The 16,602-nt window shown below is 44.7% G+C and overlaps 1 protein-coding gene and 1 long non-coding RNA gene across 4 annotated transcripts in view; one reads left to right on the top strand and one right to left on the bottom strand.

The window, feature by feature from the left end:
• Window positions 1–16,602, top strand: part of GCDH (glutaryl-CoA dehydrogenase) — a 31,480-nt gene that overhangs the window by 12,496 nt on the left and 2,382 nt on the right. For all 3 annotated transcript variants that reach the window (XM_053292110.1, XM_053292109.1, XM_053292108.1), the window contains exons 4-9: window positions 1,500–1,643; window positions 3,968–4,030; window positions 5,088–5,258; window positions 13,383–13,512; window positions 13,835–14,051; window positions 14,797–14,900. In XM_053292110.1, coding sequence (XP_053148085.1) covers window positions 1,500–1,643; window positions 3,968–4,030; window positions 5,088–5,258; window positions 13,383–13,512; window positions 13,835–14,051; window positions 14,797–14,900 — 829 coding nt within the window. The remainder of the gene's footprint in view (window positions 1–1,499; window positions 1,644–3,967; window positions 4,031–5,087; window positions 5,259–13,382; window positions 13,513–13,834; window positions 14,052–14,796; window positions 14,901–16,602) is intronic.
• Window positions 5,252–16,007, bottom strand: LOC128343288 (uncharacterized). Its single transcript, XR_008315440.1, has 3 exons — window positions 14,584–16,007; window positions 6,988–7,200; window positions 5,252–5,700 (listed from the first exon to the last, which is right to left on the bottom strand). It is a non-coding gene; the product is annotated as an uncharacterized LOC128343288 (long non-coding RNA).

The following is a 16,602-nucleotide window of genomic DNA, read 5'->3' as shown; positions in this document are numbered from 1 at the left end:
CTCAGAAATTACTCTAAAGCAGTATTTCCCAGCCAGTTTGCCATGGGATGCTGGCTAGTATGCCATGCTGACTGCACCAGAATGGAACATCTTTGGTCCATTTGTGGTGAGTCAGCTCCCAAAGTGGGGAGTTTAAAGATCCCACTTTTGGAGCTGACTCAGTAGCACACTGAATTGAAGATTTTGACTGTGCTATTTATTCCCAGAAGCGACGCATGCTTGTGGGCTGGAGGAGGAAGGAAACATAAATAAATACATAAGATTCATGCAGTGGCTTTGCTGGTATAAAAAAGTTGTGTATGTTAGAGATGCAGCATGCCCCCCATTTGTTTTTTTTAATGTAAGCGGATGAAAAAGGTTGAGAAACACTGCTCTAAAGGACTTATAAATTTCAACATGACTACTTGTAGTAAACTTAGTCAGAATGTCAGTCATTATATTTATTGTTGAGTACAAGGACAGTGGGCTGAGTTACTCGGTAGTCTATGGGTCCCTGGCCTATTGATGTTTGTTGTATGCATTTTGTTCTCAGGTCTACTTGGAGATGCCCAGGATTGAACCTGGGACCTTCTGCATGCAAAGCATGTTCTCTCTCACTCAGCTATGGCTCTTCCTGATATTCATGTGGCGTTCAGCAGGACTGGCTTGGTCTACAATGCTGTAGACCATTGTAGAATGGTCAACAGCAGGACTGGCTTGAGCTCAGGTGCCACAACTGAACATGCCCCATAGCTGACCATAGGTCTTGATGCTCATGCCAGTGTCAAGGAGCTGGGCCAACCCCACTTTCCCTGTTGTGCTCCCCTTCTCTAGGCTGCTTACCTGCTCAGCATGCTGTGGACAGGATTCCTGCCATCTCTAGGTAAACAGCCTAGAGATGGGGCACAAAACAGGGAAGGTGGAGCTGGCCTAGCCCCTCGACACTGGCATGTGCATTGAACGATGTGGCTAGCCGGGCCACAGCCCCATCTCCCTCTCATGCTGGATTCCTGTTTGCCCAGCTGCCTACCTCAGTGACCACAGCATGAGAGGTACCTTTTAGCATAGAGGCTTGGCTTTTGTCTTGCTACTTTGCTAGCTGGTGAAGTGGTGAGACAGAAACCAAGCTGCTGCTCCATGCTAAAAGACCCCTCAGACTACGGCTGCTGAGATAAGAGACAAAGGGAACGTGGCAGGTGACATGGAAGCAGGTGTGGCAATGTCTGTGGGGGCAGAGTGGGATAGATCATAGTCTTACTGATACCTGTACTTGCTCCTGTCCGCAAGTACCGCCTGATGCAGGCACCTCACCTTGCCTCATTAGCAAGCTGCCCCAGTCTACAAGCTGCATGAGAAGTGGTTGGGAAATGTGAAAGTATTAACTCATTGTTCCAGTGGAATATATATTTAGAGTGGAATTTCCAGAGAAGGTCTTTTCTTACTGATATCTGCTCTAATGGTGAGGGAGGTTCTGTGCCAAATTATTTGCACTTCAGGTTGCTTCTGATCTTGTTTCCCAGTCCCGAGAGCCAAGTTTGACTGGCAAGATGCCCTGCAGCTGGAGAGGCTGCTGAGCCAGGAAGAAATAATGATCCGGGACTCATTTCGCACCTACTGCCAGGAAAAGCTGATGCCCCGGATCCTCATGGCCAACCGCAATGAAGGTATAGGCAAGCCTCGTTATCTGCTGTTTCAACACTTGCGGTTTCACATATCCATGGTCGGGGAATAGGCATGGCATACGCGCCGGGGGAGCGGGGGGAGACCTGTGTATCCGCAGGTCGGGGGTAAGGATATGTACGGAACCCGGCAGGGGAAGTTCAAAGGTGGGAGGGTTCTGACTTTAAGGTTGACAGAGGGTGCACTTACCTCTTGCTCAGCTTTCCCCCTGCTGGTGCTCTGTTAGCAAAGGGTTGGTTGGGGCGCCACGGCAGCTTACTTCCCTGCCGCCCCATCCCCTCGTTTGACTATGTCACTGGAAGTACCTGACGCACCTGCACACGTTGGTGCGACACGCTTGCGCAGGCACCGACACATGTGGCACTGACACATGCAGACGCGTCAGATACTTCAATTGATGTAGGGTCTGACAAGGGGACAGGGTGGCAGGGAGGTACGCTGCCACCTCGACCGACCCTTTGCTAACGGAGCGCCAGCAGGGGGAAAGCAGAGGGAGGGGTAAGTGTACCTTCCCCCATCCTTAAAGTCACCCCCCCCGAAGGATTCCCCTTTACCAAATGACTGCATGGGCCATCTGCAGTCCATTTCTGTACATGCGTGCAGTGCATGCTTTTATTTCTTTAAAAAACAAAAAAAAACCCACAATTTTTGGTTGATTTTCAGCCCTTGGGGGCACTGACGGACTGCTGGGGACCTGCAGAGCATGGTAGGGTACTTTGCCCTGCTTTTATTAACCTTGAGGCCATTTTTTGGCCATTTTTTAAAAACCCAATTTTTGGCACTTGAGAGGCACTGAAGGACTGCTGGGGGCCCCTGGAGCGTGACAGGGCACTTTGCCCTACTTTTATTTGCATGTTGGGACCATTTTCCGGCCCATTTCCACCCCTTAGGTACCTAACTCCCATGGTGCCATTGCCCCACTTACTCTGTATTCGCGATTTCAGTATTATTCACTAGCCGGGAACGGAACCCTCACAAATACTGAGGTTTTCCTGTATATTGTTTTTCTTACTATGTATTGAGGACTTATAGCATGGTGCATTGTGCCATGTGTGGATTAGTGCAGAATTCTGTTCCTCAAGGTGAAGATACTTTCTCCTTGAGATTTCTTGAATACACTATTGCACTTAATCGCTAACCACAAAGTTACCAATTTAATGGCTTGATTTTATGGGACAGTGAAAGAATCTGTGATTGCTGCTGTTTGTCTTGGATCAAAGGTTCCCCTGGCTGATCACCTTGCAGGACCCTAGGAGTTACAGTTTTGTGTGGCTACACATCCACATGCTTTAATGGAAGAGGAATCCACAGGTTTTTGAAGCAACCTGAAACTCTGGTCCAGGAAATATAATATCTTGGTCTAAAGATCTGGAGAAAGATATCTGTGATAAGATATGGTCTGCTGCCAGTTCATTGATAAATAGTTCATATTTGAGAGACCCAATAATTTTTGTGCACATAGCATCTCACCCCACAGAGACTGAATAGAACACATTGATCTCACGATTTTGGCAGTGTACAGTACAAAATAAATACATATACTGCTGGTCCTGTTGTACAGAGCTGATAGTATCAAGCAGCTGAGATAATTTTTTCAATAGAGGAAAGAATTGAACCTAACCCTTTAATTATACTTTTATACCACTCTTAGAGAGAAATACTCAGACCTGGAAATTAGTTTTGAACCATTAATAAGCAAACATTGAAATCCATGTTTGGATTTCAAGGCCATGTCCATGCCTTGAAATCTGACTTGACACCTACTGTAAAGGAATGGCTATTGAAAACTTGTGAAGTTGTCCATCTTCTAGATAAACTAACAGAGCTGGTTAAATATAGGCATAGACAAAGCTAGATTTTTTAGGAATTGTTTTCTTTTATCTCTTTCTGAAAGCACAAGTGTAATTTTGAAAGGACTTGATAACATATTTTCACAGGGGTGTTTTTCATTTGTATTATGAAAACAATTATGTTCCTGACGAATATGCATTTATGAAATTAAAGGAAACAAGTTACTTCAGTTGAATGGGAACATCAGTTTCTTGCAGTGGCTCCCATGCTTTTTTGGTTTTGATAGCAACTGTTCTGCTGGGCCCACACATTATCTGAGTATGACCAGCAAAAGCGTGGGAGCAGCCACATGGTAGCATTCTCACACCACCATAGGTAATGTGCTGTACCTTTACTCTGTGGAGCAAAAGGTAGATGTGTCTGTGTGTGTGTGGTAGACCCAGCAGGCTCTGCCTACAGTTGTGCTATTGCATTTATCTCATTGCCTTTCATCATCCCTTTCCGCCTCTCTTTGCAGTCTTTCACCGGGAAATTATATCAGAAATGGGGGCGCTGGGTGTCCTGGGCCCTACCATCAAAGGTAACATTACATCACACTTCTCCTTCTTTTCTTTGTGGCACTAAGTGGGCCCACTGCTTCACTGACCAAAACTGTATGGGAGGAAATGTGAGCAGATATGGAAAAGACCAGGAAGGTCCTACTCAGTTTACTTGTTCCTAGTGACAGAGTGTTCTTAGAAGGTTCAGAAGAGGAAGTGTCTCTCTTCCAATGAGCGCTTACATCAATGGGGCCATATAAATAATAATTTATGGATCTATTATAATAAATTGAGCAGTTTAAGAATTCATATACTGCTTTTTTTGTGTTGTTGTTTTTTATTTGGATCTGTATGCTATGACTTTAATACTGTGTACAGTTTGTAAGCTGCCTTTGGCTTTGGAGGAAGGCATAGTAATGTGATAAGGGAATAACAGCAGGGCTGGGATTCATGGAGTAGTAGTAGTGTGGACTGTTTAATTATATTTTTTTTCGCATTTTAAAATTTTATTAGTTTTACAATATCTTAACAATCCAATTACATTTATTTAAGTAAATATTGACTTCCCGCTTACCAGTCTGCATGGTTCATATTAGCTATACAATCTACCATTGCTATAATAATTCAAAACATATATACACCACATTGCAAACTCGATTTTACCCTGCCCAGCCTGCTGCTGTTACTAAATTTCAAACCCTGCTGAAAGGTCCATATTGGAAAAATAGTCCTTTAAGTAAAGTAAGACTGTTTAATTATATTAAGAGTGTTCGGGCTGTTTAAGGTATCTTTTGAGAGCTAGTGAATACTTACTTCATTTCACTTAAGGTTGGCTGGGAGATGGAGCAATTTCTTTGAATGATTCTGAAAATATATGCTACATAGTTAATGTTAAGGTAGTTTAAAGTGCAAAGACAGAGATATGTGCATAGATCATCACTGTTGTGGGAGTCATATACTGCCAAATAGTTAGTTTTTGCTATGTTTCTATTCATTTCCCCTCAAATGGGAAGGGACCAGCAGAATTCTGTTGATCACACTAGCAATCTAGATAGACTTATGGCTCACTTGCTGATTCTCGGCCTCAATTTCTTTCAGGTTATGGCTGTGCAGGAACCACTTATGTGGCATATGGACTCCTGGCAAGGGAGACTGAGAGGGTGGACAGCAGCTACCGTTCAGTCATGAGTGTTCAGTCTTCTTTGGTGATGCACCCTATATATGCATATGGGACAGAGGAGCAGAAGCAGAAATACCTGCCACGCCTGGGTGAGTCAACAGGATAGAGGAGATCAGAATTTATTTGTATCCTTAGGTTGGGGTCTGCATCCCTTGTGCCATTGTTTGTTAATTTACTCATCTGGTGGCTAGATCAATGAAGGCCCAGGAACAAACAGATTTTACTACTGTTCACTTTCTACTTTTAACATTTCCATTGCAGCAGTACAAAAAGAGATGATAATTTACAATAAAGAAAATGGTTGAGCATTATCATTGACGGCATTCCAATGATCATCCAAACCTCTGGAGAATTGTGAACTGGTGCTGTACATGCTTGCTTTCTCCCCGCACACTTGTCTTCCTGTCACATGGGGACTTAATTAATTGTTTAGTTAATTAACAAACAGTGGTTTGAGCAATCCATCCAAACTAGGATTGTAACCCCAGGTTGATCCTGGTTTTATACAATTCCCAGCACATTGGAACATATCTGAAACATATAATGTGATCATAACAATGTTGTTAAAAGTATTTATTTTTACCTGTCTGTCTCAATTATACATTCTTTAGTTTCATGAACAATTCTTTTGCTGCCAGTACTGTAGTAGTAGTAGCTGATGGCACTTGATAATGTGTAGGACAACCCTTAGGCACAGGTTTAAATAAAGCATGAACAGGCATTCCTTTCCCCCCTGGCTACTGTATATAAACTTATCTATACATTTTTACCATGTAACCAATAAACATGTATACTGATAATGGTCAGGTGGTCAAATTCCTATTGATTCTGAAAACAACATAGGGCCACCCTAAAATAAGGTGGTGGATTCTACATAAAGGTAAAGTTGTGCCGTCGAGTCGGTGTCGACTCCTGGCGACTACAGAGCCATGTAGTTTTTCTTTGGTAGAATATTGAAGGGGTTTACCATTGCCATTTCCCGCACAGTATAAAATGATGCCTTTCAGCATCTTTCTATATCGCTGCTGCCCAATATAGGTGTTTCCCATAGTCTGGGCAACATACCAGCGAAGATTCGAACCAGCAACCTCTTGCTTCCTAGGCAAGTTACTTCCCCGCTGCGCATTTGGGGAATATCCTGGTTACACAGAGGTATATACTTCTTACAGTGGTATACTTGGGTCTCCCTCACTTTCCTCACTACAACCCTATAGTTAGGTTTGGTGCTGAGATAGTGATTGTTCCATTGGCAGCAAAATAATTGTTTGCACTGAGCTTTGCAGTCAGTCCAACACTGTTTGTTACACCAAACTGGCTCTTGCTAAAAACTGTTCAAAAATGAAAGGAGGTCTGCTTCTTGCACAAATATATAATTTGTTTCTCCTGGTCTACTTGTTAAAAATTTCAATTCTCTACACTCTATAAGTGTATATTGGAGTACATCTATGAAGATCTCCACCTTATGACTTCCAGTAGTAAAGATTTTTCCTGCACAAGCATTAAATGCAGTTGCCTCCTTTACATGTATACTTAACAGATCTGTAATGATGATGTATGTTCTTGTATTTCTCTTTATACATTTCAAATATGCTAATTCAGTATCTTCTGAAAAATATACCCATTCTAGAAAAACAGTAAAGTAAATGGCCTTCTTCTACCCCTCTTATGTTTATATAATGTTATGTAGTTGTAATTCGTGTTCTCCTTCTCCCAGTCTTATGTGACAAGTCAAGTCAATCTTGACAAGTCATTCTTTAAATTGTATTTCTTTTAATTCTGATAGATCATTAACTGCTTATTTATTTTATCTCAATTTACCTTTTCCATTTTCAATTGTTCTTTATTCTGTTTCCACTAATCTCATGCTAAAGCTGTTAACTTTTTTCATATAGGCAGGCATCTGTCTTACTTCCCAATTCTTGGTCTTCCAATTTGCCTTTCCACTTCTCTTTCTTTCAAGCCATTTTCCAGTTTCCATTCTCAGTTGCTGGGGTCAAGGACATCTCGATGGGTTATACGCCTCACGTGCTCCTAGGCAGGATGATGTAAATTAGCTTAAAGAACAGAAGCCTCTAGAGCCTGAGAGGGATAACCCCGCCACCAGTTCTTCCAGTCCTACGTAGCTCCAGGCAGACTGATTTTTCCTTCCTCAAACTTGCCCTAGTATTCTTACTGTTATTCCTTATTGACAATACTCAATTCCTTCTATTTTATAACTTTATAAAATCCTTTAAAAAGAAAAAAGAAAACTCTCTTTGTTTTTCCTCAGTTTCCCCCCCCCCCCCCGCCTTCAGTTCCTCCATTCTTGTTTCCTCTCTCCTGCTATGGAGCACGCAGGGAAAGAGAGAAGGATCTGTGTCCTGAAGAGGAAAGGGCAGAACGGCTTTCCAAGGGCCATGAGAGGGCCCAGTCTCCCCCTCCGATCACGTCGATGCCGGCCACTTTAGAGCCGCCAGTGAGACGCTCCAGGGAACTGCTGCGAGTCTCCCACTTTGGGGCCATGTCTCAGCCACATGGCTAAAAACACTCTGGAGGAGCGTGGAGAAGGCGCGCCCTCAGCAACCCCCGAACCAAAGTCCCTGCTGACCGCCAGATTACTGTGGGCAGCGGCAGCCCCTCCAGCAAAGCCACCACCAATGGGAGCAAAGTTGGTGGCTGGATTGGGTTTATGCCTTGATGCCAGCCGTGGAATGCGAGTCCCAAACTGGTGGCCATGGCGAAAAATGCACGAACTTGCCCCAGCACACGGGAGGACTGCTGAAAGCAGCATCAAGCAGCAACACGGGACGGAACTGGGACCAGGGACAAGGATTGCCAGTGACCTCTCTTTGTTGAGAGTAGCCCCTCCATGGGTACCTCTAAGTCAGCTCCAAACCTCCCAAAAACAGTTCCTTCAGAATGGCAGGCATGGTTCAAAAATGCCATTATTGATACAGTTTACTAACTCAAGCTTCTTCTTTTTTTAAAAAGCAAAAAAATCTAAAAAGTGTAGAGAGCTCTTCTTCATCAGAGGAATCTTCATCCTCTGAATCAGTTAGTCCATCTTCTAAAAAACTGAAAAAGAAGACAAAGCACACTCAGGGTTCTAATTCAAAAGGGGCCATGGTTTTAAAAAGGCTAGGCGAGGATAGGCGAAGAGTGACATTCATCAGATCAGTCAGGCCCAGACTCCAGGATCCCTAACCCACTGAACCCGAGACCTATTCTTCCTGACAAGCACAAAGTGGCAGTAACCCCACTGATTGACCTGGAGGCTGACCCCGAAGGGCAACCAGATGGTGGAGATGGAGTGATCGGCACCCTGACAAGGATAAAGGCAAATGGTTGTGGGGGAGGACAGATCAAACAGTGTTTCTCAATTACTGTTTGTGTCTGGGGACTTTAATCCACTAATGACTAGGGTAATAATGACTATTGGGTTACAATCAAAAATAGCACCGGAGTCTACTCAGACAGCAAAAGGGATCTGGTATTTCCTAAGGCTAAGCCTAGGGATATGCTACTACCCATGCCAGAATGTTTTACTGAGGCAATAAAACAGGAATGGCTTCTGCCAGCGACCAACAGGAAGCCTATGGTGGCGGCAAATCATTATTACTCTTTTTTACAAGAGTCCTTAGACCCTAACCCCAAATACGGATGCACCAGTGGTGCAATTAGTGTTGGGATCATTACTCCTTAGAGATGGGGAAACAACATTGAAGGATCCCTCTGATAAAAAGGTGGAAATATATTTTAGGAGAGTGCATGATAACTCTTCTCTGGCAACACGTTCTTCTTCAGCAGCCTCATTGGTGGCTATGACATCCTTATTGTGGATGTCCTTATTGTGGAAGGACATCTTTCCGTAGACCTGAAGGAGGCATATCTCCATGTGCCAATACACCCCAGCAGCCAACGTCTCCTCAGGTTCAAATATGCAAGAAGACACTATCAGTATGCTGTGCTCCCATTCGGTCTGTCGTCGCCTCCCAGGGTCTTTACGAAGGTCTTGACGCTCCTGATGGCTTACCTCTGCCTCCAGGGGATTCGGATCTTTGCATATCTAGACAATCTTTTAATCTAGTCGCCGTCCAAGTAGCAGATTGAGCCTACAGAGTCCGACCTCCAGAGCACATTACAAGCATTGCGGGAACATGGATTCTTGGTTAACCTCAAGAAAAGCCAGCTAATTCCATCACACAGACTACAGCATCTAGGTGTGGTGATAGACACGGTGCAGGACCGACTGTTCTTGCCCCAGGACAGGCACCAAATGACCACCACAGAAGTCAAAGAGATGCTTGACACTCCAACAGTACTGCTACTCTCATTAGCAAGACTCCTGGGATTGATGGTTGCAATGCTGGAAGCCGTTCCATGGGCAAGATTCCACCTCAGAGAGCTCCAGTGGTGTCTCCATCCATATCAAAATGCCATAGCCAGAAAGAAGCGTTTACTACTTCCACTGCCTGCCCAGGTACATCACACTTTTCAATGATGGCTATCACCACAAAATCTGCTGAGAGGAAAGGAATTTCTGGACCCACCAAAAACAACGGTAATGACAGATGCCATCACCAGGGGCTGGGGGGCACCTTGCCTTCAACACTTGGCGCAAGGGAAGTGGACAGTAAGCGAGCAAAGACACAGCATAAAATGGCTAGAGCTCAGAGCTATCCGCTTCGCCCTGAATGCCTTTCATCGGGAACTGCAGGGTTGTGATGTACTGATCAGCACCAACAACATGACAGCTAAGGCCCACGTAAACAGACAAGGAGGTACGCAGTCAAACTCTTCATGCGGAAGCAGTACTTTTAATAAGCTGTGTGGAACAACGCCTTGCATCCCTATTGGCACATCATGTGAAAGGGGATCTGAATCAACTAGCCAACTGGCTCAGCCAAGAGGACCTGATGCCAGGCAAATGGGCCTTAAACCGGAGGGTCTTTCATCAAATATCTCAGAAGTGGGAGAAACCAGTATTAAACCTGTTTGCTACATGGCGAACGGCCCAACTTCCAAGGTCCGTATCCAGGTTTCCATGCAAACAAGTGGAGGATGCAGACGCCCTATCAGCAAATTGGCCTGAGGGTGTGCTATATGTGTTTCCACCAACTCCGCTGTTGGCAAGAATGCTGAGGCGTATCTGGATGCTGCAAGCAGAAGTGATATTGGTGGCTCTGTTCTGGCCAAGGAGACTAGTTCGCTGAGCCACTACACTTATTTATTTATTCATTCATTTATTCAATTTCTATACCGCCCTTCCAAAATGGCTCAGGAAAGCCATTCCTTGGCCACAGCAGGTCCATGGTTTCTCCCAGTCACACTAGACCTACTTCTACAGGGGCCGGTGCAACATCCAGACCTGAGCTGGTTATGGCTTGCCGCTTGGAGACTGAGCGGAGATTGTTGAAACACCATGGTTACTCAACAAGGTGTCTGAGACCATACTTGCATCCCAAAGGTCTTCCACAAATTGGGTGTACCAGTGTACATGAAGAGCTGAATGGTGGGGGGAGGAGCCAAGATGGCGTTTAGTCAGGACTCGGAGCTCTGTAGTTTGTTAATATTTTATTCTCTTTTAATGAGCTCAGTATTAAAGTTTTTAATAAGTGTCTGCGTTTTCTCCTTATGTATACTTCTTTTCTGGAGTTGCTCTGTGGGGAGTTTTTTTGTTTGTTTGTTTGTTTTTAAGGTGGTCAGCTCGTCACAAAGTTCCCTGAGGGGAAGCCTCTATCCAACACCTGCAATTTTTACGGGAGGGCCTTGATATGGAGCTGAGGCCTAATATGTTGAAAAGACAAGCAGCATCCCTGGTGGGCCTCATCTTGGGCGTTTCAGCAAAGACAATAAATTCATACCCTCATCTGAAAAGGCTCCTCAGGGGAACTACACTTCTGTCACTGCCGGCACACCATTTTCCCTCATGGAACTTGACACTGTGCTGAACACCCTACAGTTTATGCCTTTTGAACCACTGAAATCCATTCCAGTGAGACTATTATCGTTTAAACTGGCATTTCTAGTGGCAGTTACCTCAGCGAGATGCATTTCGGAATTACAAGGATTGTCAGTACACAAATCATATTGCATGTTCGCAAGATAACCTGTGCATCTTATACCTGACCCATTTGTGCATCCTGAGATAGCTTCTTCCTTTCATCAATCACAGAACGTATTTCTCACGTCATTCTATGCACATCTTAAACATCAAAGGGGAAAAGCGTTGCATAAGTTGGACATCAGGCGATGCTTTAAAATCTAAATCAGACAGCCTCTTTCCACACTACGGACTCTATATTCGTATATGTTCGTATCTTTTCTACCTGGATCAATGGGGAAGCCATTCATAGACCATCACAAGATGGATCAGCGTGTGTATAGCCCTGGCCTATGAGACACAGCAACTGCGTCCACCTGCAAGAATAGTAGCACATTCCACAAGGGCGGCAGCTACATTGGCTGCTTTCTCTACTAATGCACCGGTACAGGAAATGAAAAGGTGGCAACTTGGAATAATCCATCAACTTTCATGAGGCATTATAGTATGGACATGTATGTCTCTGCCCAAGTGGCCTTTGAAATAAAGCTGCTACAACAGGTGCTTACCCAGGAGTAGCCAGAAGCACTCCCTCCCTAGGTGACGAAAAAGCTATGGTATGTCCCATCAAGATGTCCTTGACGCCAGCAACTGAGAATAGAGCATTGGTTCACTTACTGTGAAGGCTGCTTCTGGTTACTGGCATCTAGGACATTTCTGCCCTCCCAGCTTAGCGTGTCTGTCTGCTCCTGGGGTAATCACATCGTCGGTCACCATTGGTTTTAATATATTGGTCACAAGTGCCTTGGGGTTATGCTGCAAGAACCTTACCAGACAACTATTTTGGATGAACGCTGGCTGTTGCCCCTCATGTATTCTGAGACACTGTTTGTCTTTCTGATTGTTTATACATTTTAACTGTCTTTTCTGTTTTCTCTTGGAACGCATCGTTGCAGTCATACCTTTCTAACTTGGCCTGAAAGAATTGGGGGTGGGATTATCCCCCTCAGGTTCTAGAAACTTCTGTTCTTTAAGCTAATTTACATAGTCCTGCCTAGGAGCACGGGAGGGGTATAAACCATCGAGATGTCCTTGACTTAAGTGAACCAATGGTCCAGTTTCTCCAATCTCCAGTTCCTTCTATCTTTCTATTTCCTTTTGACCCTTGCTTTATTTTGACACTTCAATTAATCAAAGAATTACTACTTGCTTTTTTAAAACTATGGATTACATTCTGAGGCTGTCAGTTACTCAGAAGAAGGGTGTTATCCTTGGAAGAACATTTGTCTGGCTTTCAGTCCACTAGTGGGATACTTTTCCCACTTCCAAGGGAAACAGAGAGAAATGACATGGGCATGGAGGAGGCTTGACTGAAGGGAAGGAGAATAACGTGCTTTTGGGAGCAGTTGTAGCTCATAATTCCAGGTCCAATTTGAAGTGCTGGTTCTCACTTTTAAAACCCTTCAGGGCTTAGCACCTGCATACCTTCAGGACTGCCTCTCCTGGCCAGTTCTGTCCCGTTCTGTGAGATCTTCTCGGGTTGCCCTTCTTTCAGTCCCTGTTCTTGGAGAGGTCCATAGTACTAGGGCCCGTGGAAGGGCTTTCTCTGTTGCCCCTCCACTTTGGAATTCTCTTCCCACACACACACACACCCCAGATTTGGTCTGCCTCCTCCCTTTCAACCTTTAAGATCTTATTGAAGACGTTTCTTTTCCGCCAGGCGTTTGCCCTTTAGGAACATAGGAAGCTGCCATATGCTGAGTCAGACCACAGGTCCATCTAGCTCAGAATTGTCTTCACAGACTGGCAGCGGCTTCTCCAAGGTTGCAGGCAGGAATCTCTCTCAGCCCTATCTTGGAGAAGCCAGGGAGGGAACTTGGAACCTTCTGCTCTTCCCAGAGCATCTCCATCCCCTAAGGGGAATATCTTACAGTGCTCACACTTCTAGTCTCCCATTCATATGCAACCAGGGTAGACCCTGCTTAGCTAAGGGGACAAGTCATGCTTGCTACCACAAGACCAGCTCTCCTCTCCAAATCTCTTTAAATTTCTCTCTTTTGTAAAAAATAAAATCTCTGATGCTGTTCTTGTTTTTACACTGCCCTGAGTCTGTGGATTGGGTGGTATATTAAATCTCTTAATAAAGAAAAATAAAATAAATAAATAAATAATCTTGTCTTTCTCTTCAAAGCCACAGGAGAACTGCTAGGTTGTTTTGGACTTACAGAGCCTAACCATGGGAGTGACCCTAGTAGTATGGAGACTCGGGCCCAGTACAACTCCTCTAGCAAGACCTACACACTCAATGGCACCAAAACCTGGTGAGATTTTGCAGCTGTCTTGGCGCCCAGGAAAGGAGGTGAAGGGAAGAGGCAGAGTGGGCACAAGTTTGCAGAGAACAGCAAGAGGCTAAAATTTGTGACATGAGCTAAGGCAGACTGAGGGGCTTTGGCTCCAGACAGGAGATGTTTTCTAAAGGGATCAGAGCTAGAGAGGACACATACCTCTTCCTCCAGCTCTCCTTACCCACCTTGAGGTAGTTTCAGCTTCCCCATGGTTTAAGATTTAGTTGTCTAAAGTCCTTGGCATTCTGCAAGGACCATTCTAGACAGTGTGCCAAACCTCAGACATCTGTTCTCTCAGGATCACCAATTCTCCAATGGCTGACCTGTGCGTGGTGTGGGCTGTATGTGAGGATGGCAAAATACGGGGTTTTCTCTTGGAACGTGGAACGAAGGGTCTCTCCACTCCGAAGATTGAGGGCAAATTTTCGTTGCGAGCCTCTATCACCGGGATGATTGTTATGGAAGATGTGGAGGTGCCTGAGGAGAACCTGCTACCCAACGTGTCTGGACTCGCAGTAAGATCCCTCCCAGTTATTTGTGATTGGGACCCTAAGTGACACTATATTTAATCAGCACGAGGCCCAGGTAGTGTTTAAGAATATTGCAGAAGGTGCTGATTCTAGTTTGTTACCATTGCAGGGGCACAATGGTGGCATTCCATCCCAAGCTCTCCTTATCACTAGAGTATTGTCTAGGGTCTGTTATTACTAGAATACAATTTGCTAAACCATGTTTTTGGAAATGGGTGTGTGTGTGTGTGTGTGTGTGTGTGTGTGTGTGTGTGTGTAAGTCTTCTGCTTCTCATTTTCATTGCCTACATTTGTCACTAATGATGTTTCTTATGTGTAATAAACAGGGGTGAATTTTAATTAAGTTTTAAAAAATTAATTACAACTATATTAAGATGTATTCTGGGGAGTCGCTGACTGAATGACTTTTGACCAGATGGGGTGGAGTGGTGGTTCTGTACTGAAGTAATACTATGGGCCCTTTCTCACGATCCTGTGAGTGACCGGGCAGGTGGTGGGGAAGGCTGCTTAAACTTACCTTCTTGCAGACGACTGCTCAGTCCTTGCTGGGCATGCTGATTGCTCTCCCAGATGGCCACCAGCTGCCCCAAGCAGTGCGGAGGTTTGGAGGCCGGGATGCGGTGTTTTCTTGTGGGCAATACCCTGTGTGAGGCTCCATTTTGGATTCAAGAACAAAGGGGACCCCAATGAATTTCTTATCTGAAGCTTTAATACCATCTTCTTCCTACAGGGCCCCTTTGGCTGCCTGAACAATGCTCGCTATGGCATTGCATGGGGAGCTCTTGGAGCTGCCGAATTCTGTATGCAGACAGCCAGGCAGTACACCCTGGACAGGTAATGTCTCAATGGCGGGTGGAAATCGGAGTACCCAACCAGACTTGCAGCAAGGGTACAATAATAATACAATATTATTTACATGCCATATTTTCTTAAATGCTCATAGTGTTTCACATACCAAAAAGCACAATCTAGCAGTGTCTTTACTGGAACTAACCAAAATTATATACATTAAGTTGTGGCTTTTGGCTATACACTCTAACATTTACTCCCTTTATTAACATTTACTCCCGGCTAAGCATATTAATTATATAAAAGCATATTAATTATATAGATTCTCTTATATTTAGCAGGGGGAGAGCAACTGGCCCTACCCAACCCCAGCACAGCATCCCTCCAGTGGATGTTGCTGGTATCTGCCTCAAGTTTCTTTTTTAGATTGTGAGTCCTCTGGAGACAAGGGTCCATCTTATATATGTATTATTTTTCTGTGTAAATTTTTCTTTTTCCTTGAGAACTTTGGTTGAAGAGCAGTATATTTATTTTTACATTTTATATCCCGCTCTTCCTCCAAGGAGCCCAAAGCTGTGTACTACATACTGAAGTGCCTCCTCACAACAACCCTGTGAAGTAGGTTAGGCTGAGAGAGAAGTGACTGGCCCAGAGTCACCTAGCAAGTCATTTGGCTGAATGGGGATTTGAACTCGGGTCTCCCCGGTCCTAGTCCAGCACTCTAACCACTGCACCACGCTGGCTAAATGTTCGTAGTTCTTTTCACTAAAATCTTAATTGATAATTACTATCTTCACAAGTTAACCCACTTCAACCTTAAACATTTACGCACCTGCTATCTTGAATCTGAGTGGATGACATCATAAACTATGCCATTGAGGTGTCCCTGCAACTGTACCTGATTTGGTTCATATTGGTCCAGGTATTGCAAAGTTATGGGGGTGAGGACACACACACAATTCTGGGTGATCTCATAAGCTCACTTTCTTTAAGGAGAGTACCTTAAACTTCAGTTTTTAATGCATTAGCATGAGCAGTCCCTCTGCCCTATCTTGTGTAGCCCCCCCAGTGGCACAGGGGCCTCCACTCACCCATGGCCACACCACTCCCTTTGGCCCCTCACCCAGCCAGTGACAAACAGGAAAGACCTGAATCGGCTTTTCTTGCTTTGCACTGACCTGGAGCTGGCTGGGAATGCAAGATGTGTGTGCCTTGCTTTCCCAGCTGCCTCTAGGTGGTGCAAAGCAGGAAGAGCCCATTTGGGGCTTTCCTGCTTCCCACTGGCCGGGAAGAGACTGGCGTGGGAGCAGCACAGTGAGTGAGTGGTCAGTGGCAATGGTTGAGGCAAGCAAGGTGGCCCCAAAGGCAAGGCAGCATGTGTTTTTTGGAAGTGTCCATCCAATTATAGCTCCGCCCCTGACGTGGTTATGTAATGATTCCATTATTGTAGAAAGAAGATTCAAGGCTCAGAAACCAATGAGATTTTTGGGTGTTCTGTATCTTTTTTTGTACAGCTTCTAGTGTCCATCACCTGAAGCGGCTTGCTGCCTTCACTGATCTTCACTGTATCTGTTGCCTTCATTGCTGGTATAGTCTTGCATGATATCCTCTTGCCTTCAGTGCAGGAGGCTTGTTCCCTTTTAGACTCCAAAAAATGCAGTCTAAATAAGATGAAACTCTCTTCTACCTCCCCTGAAGCATACTGCTGGATCCCACAGGCCACTGGAGATAAATGGCTAGTGTGGCC

The sequence above is a fragment of the Hemicordylus capensis genome, chromosome 2 (genome assembly GCF_027244095.1).
Source record: "Hemicordylus capensis ecotype Gifberg chromosome 2, rHemCap1.1.pri, whole genome shotgun sequence".
NCBI lineage: Eukaryota > Metazoa > Chordata > Lepidosauria > Squamata > Cordylidae > Hemicordylus > Hemicordylus capensis.
This window is presented reverse-complemented; position numbering and strand designations above follow the sequence as displayed.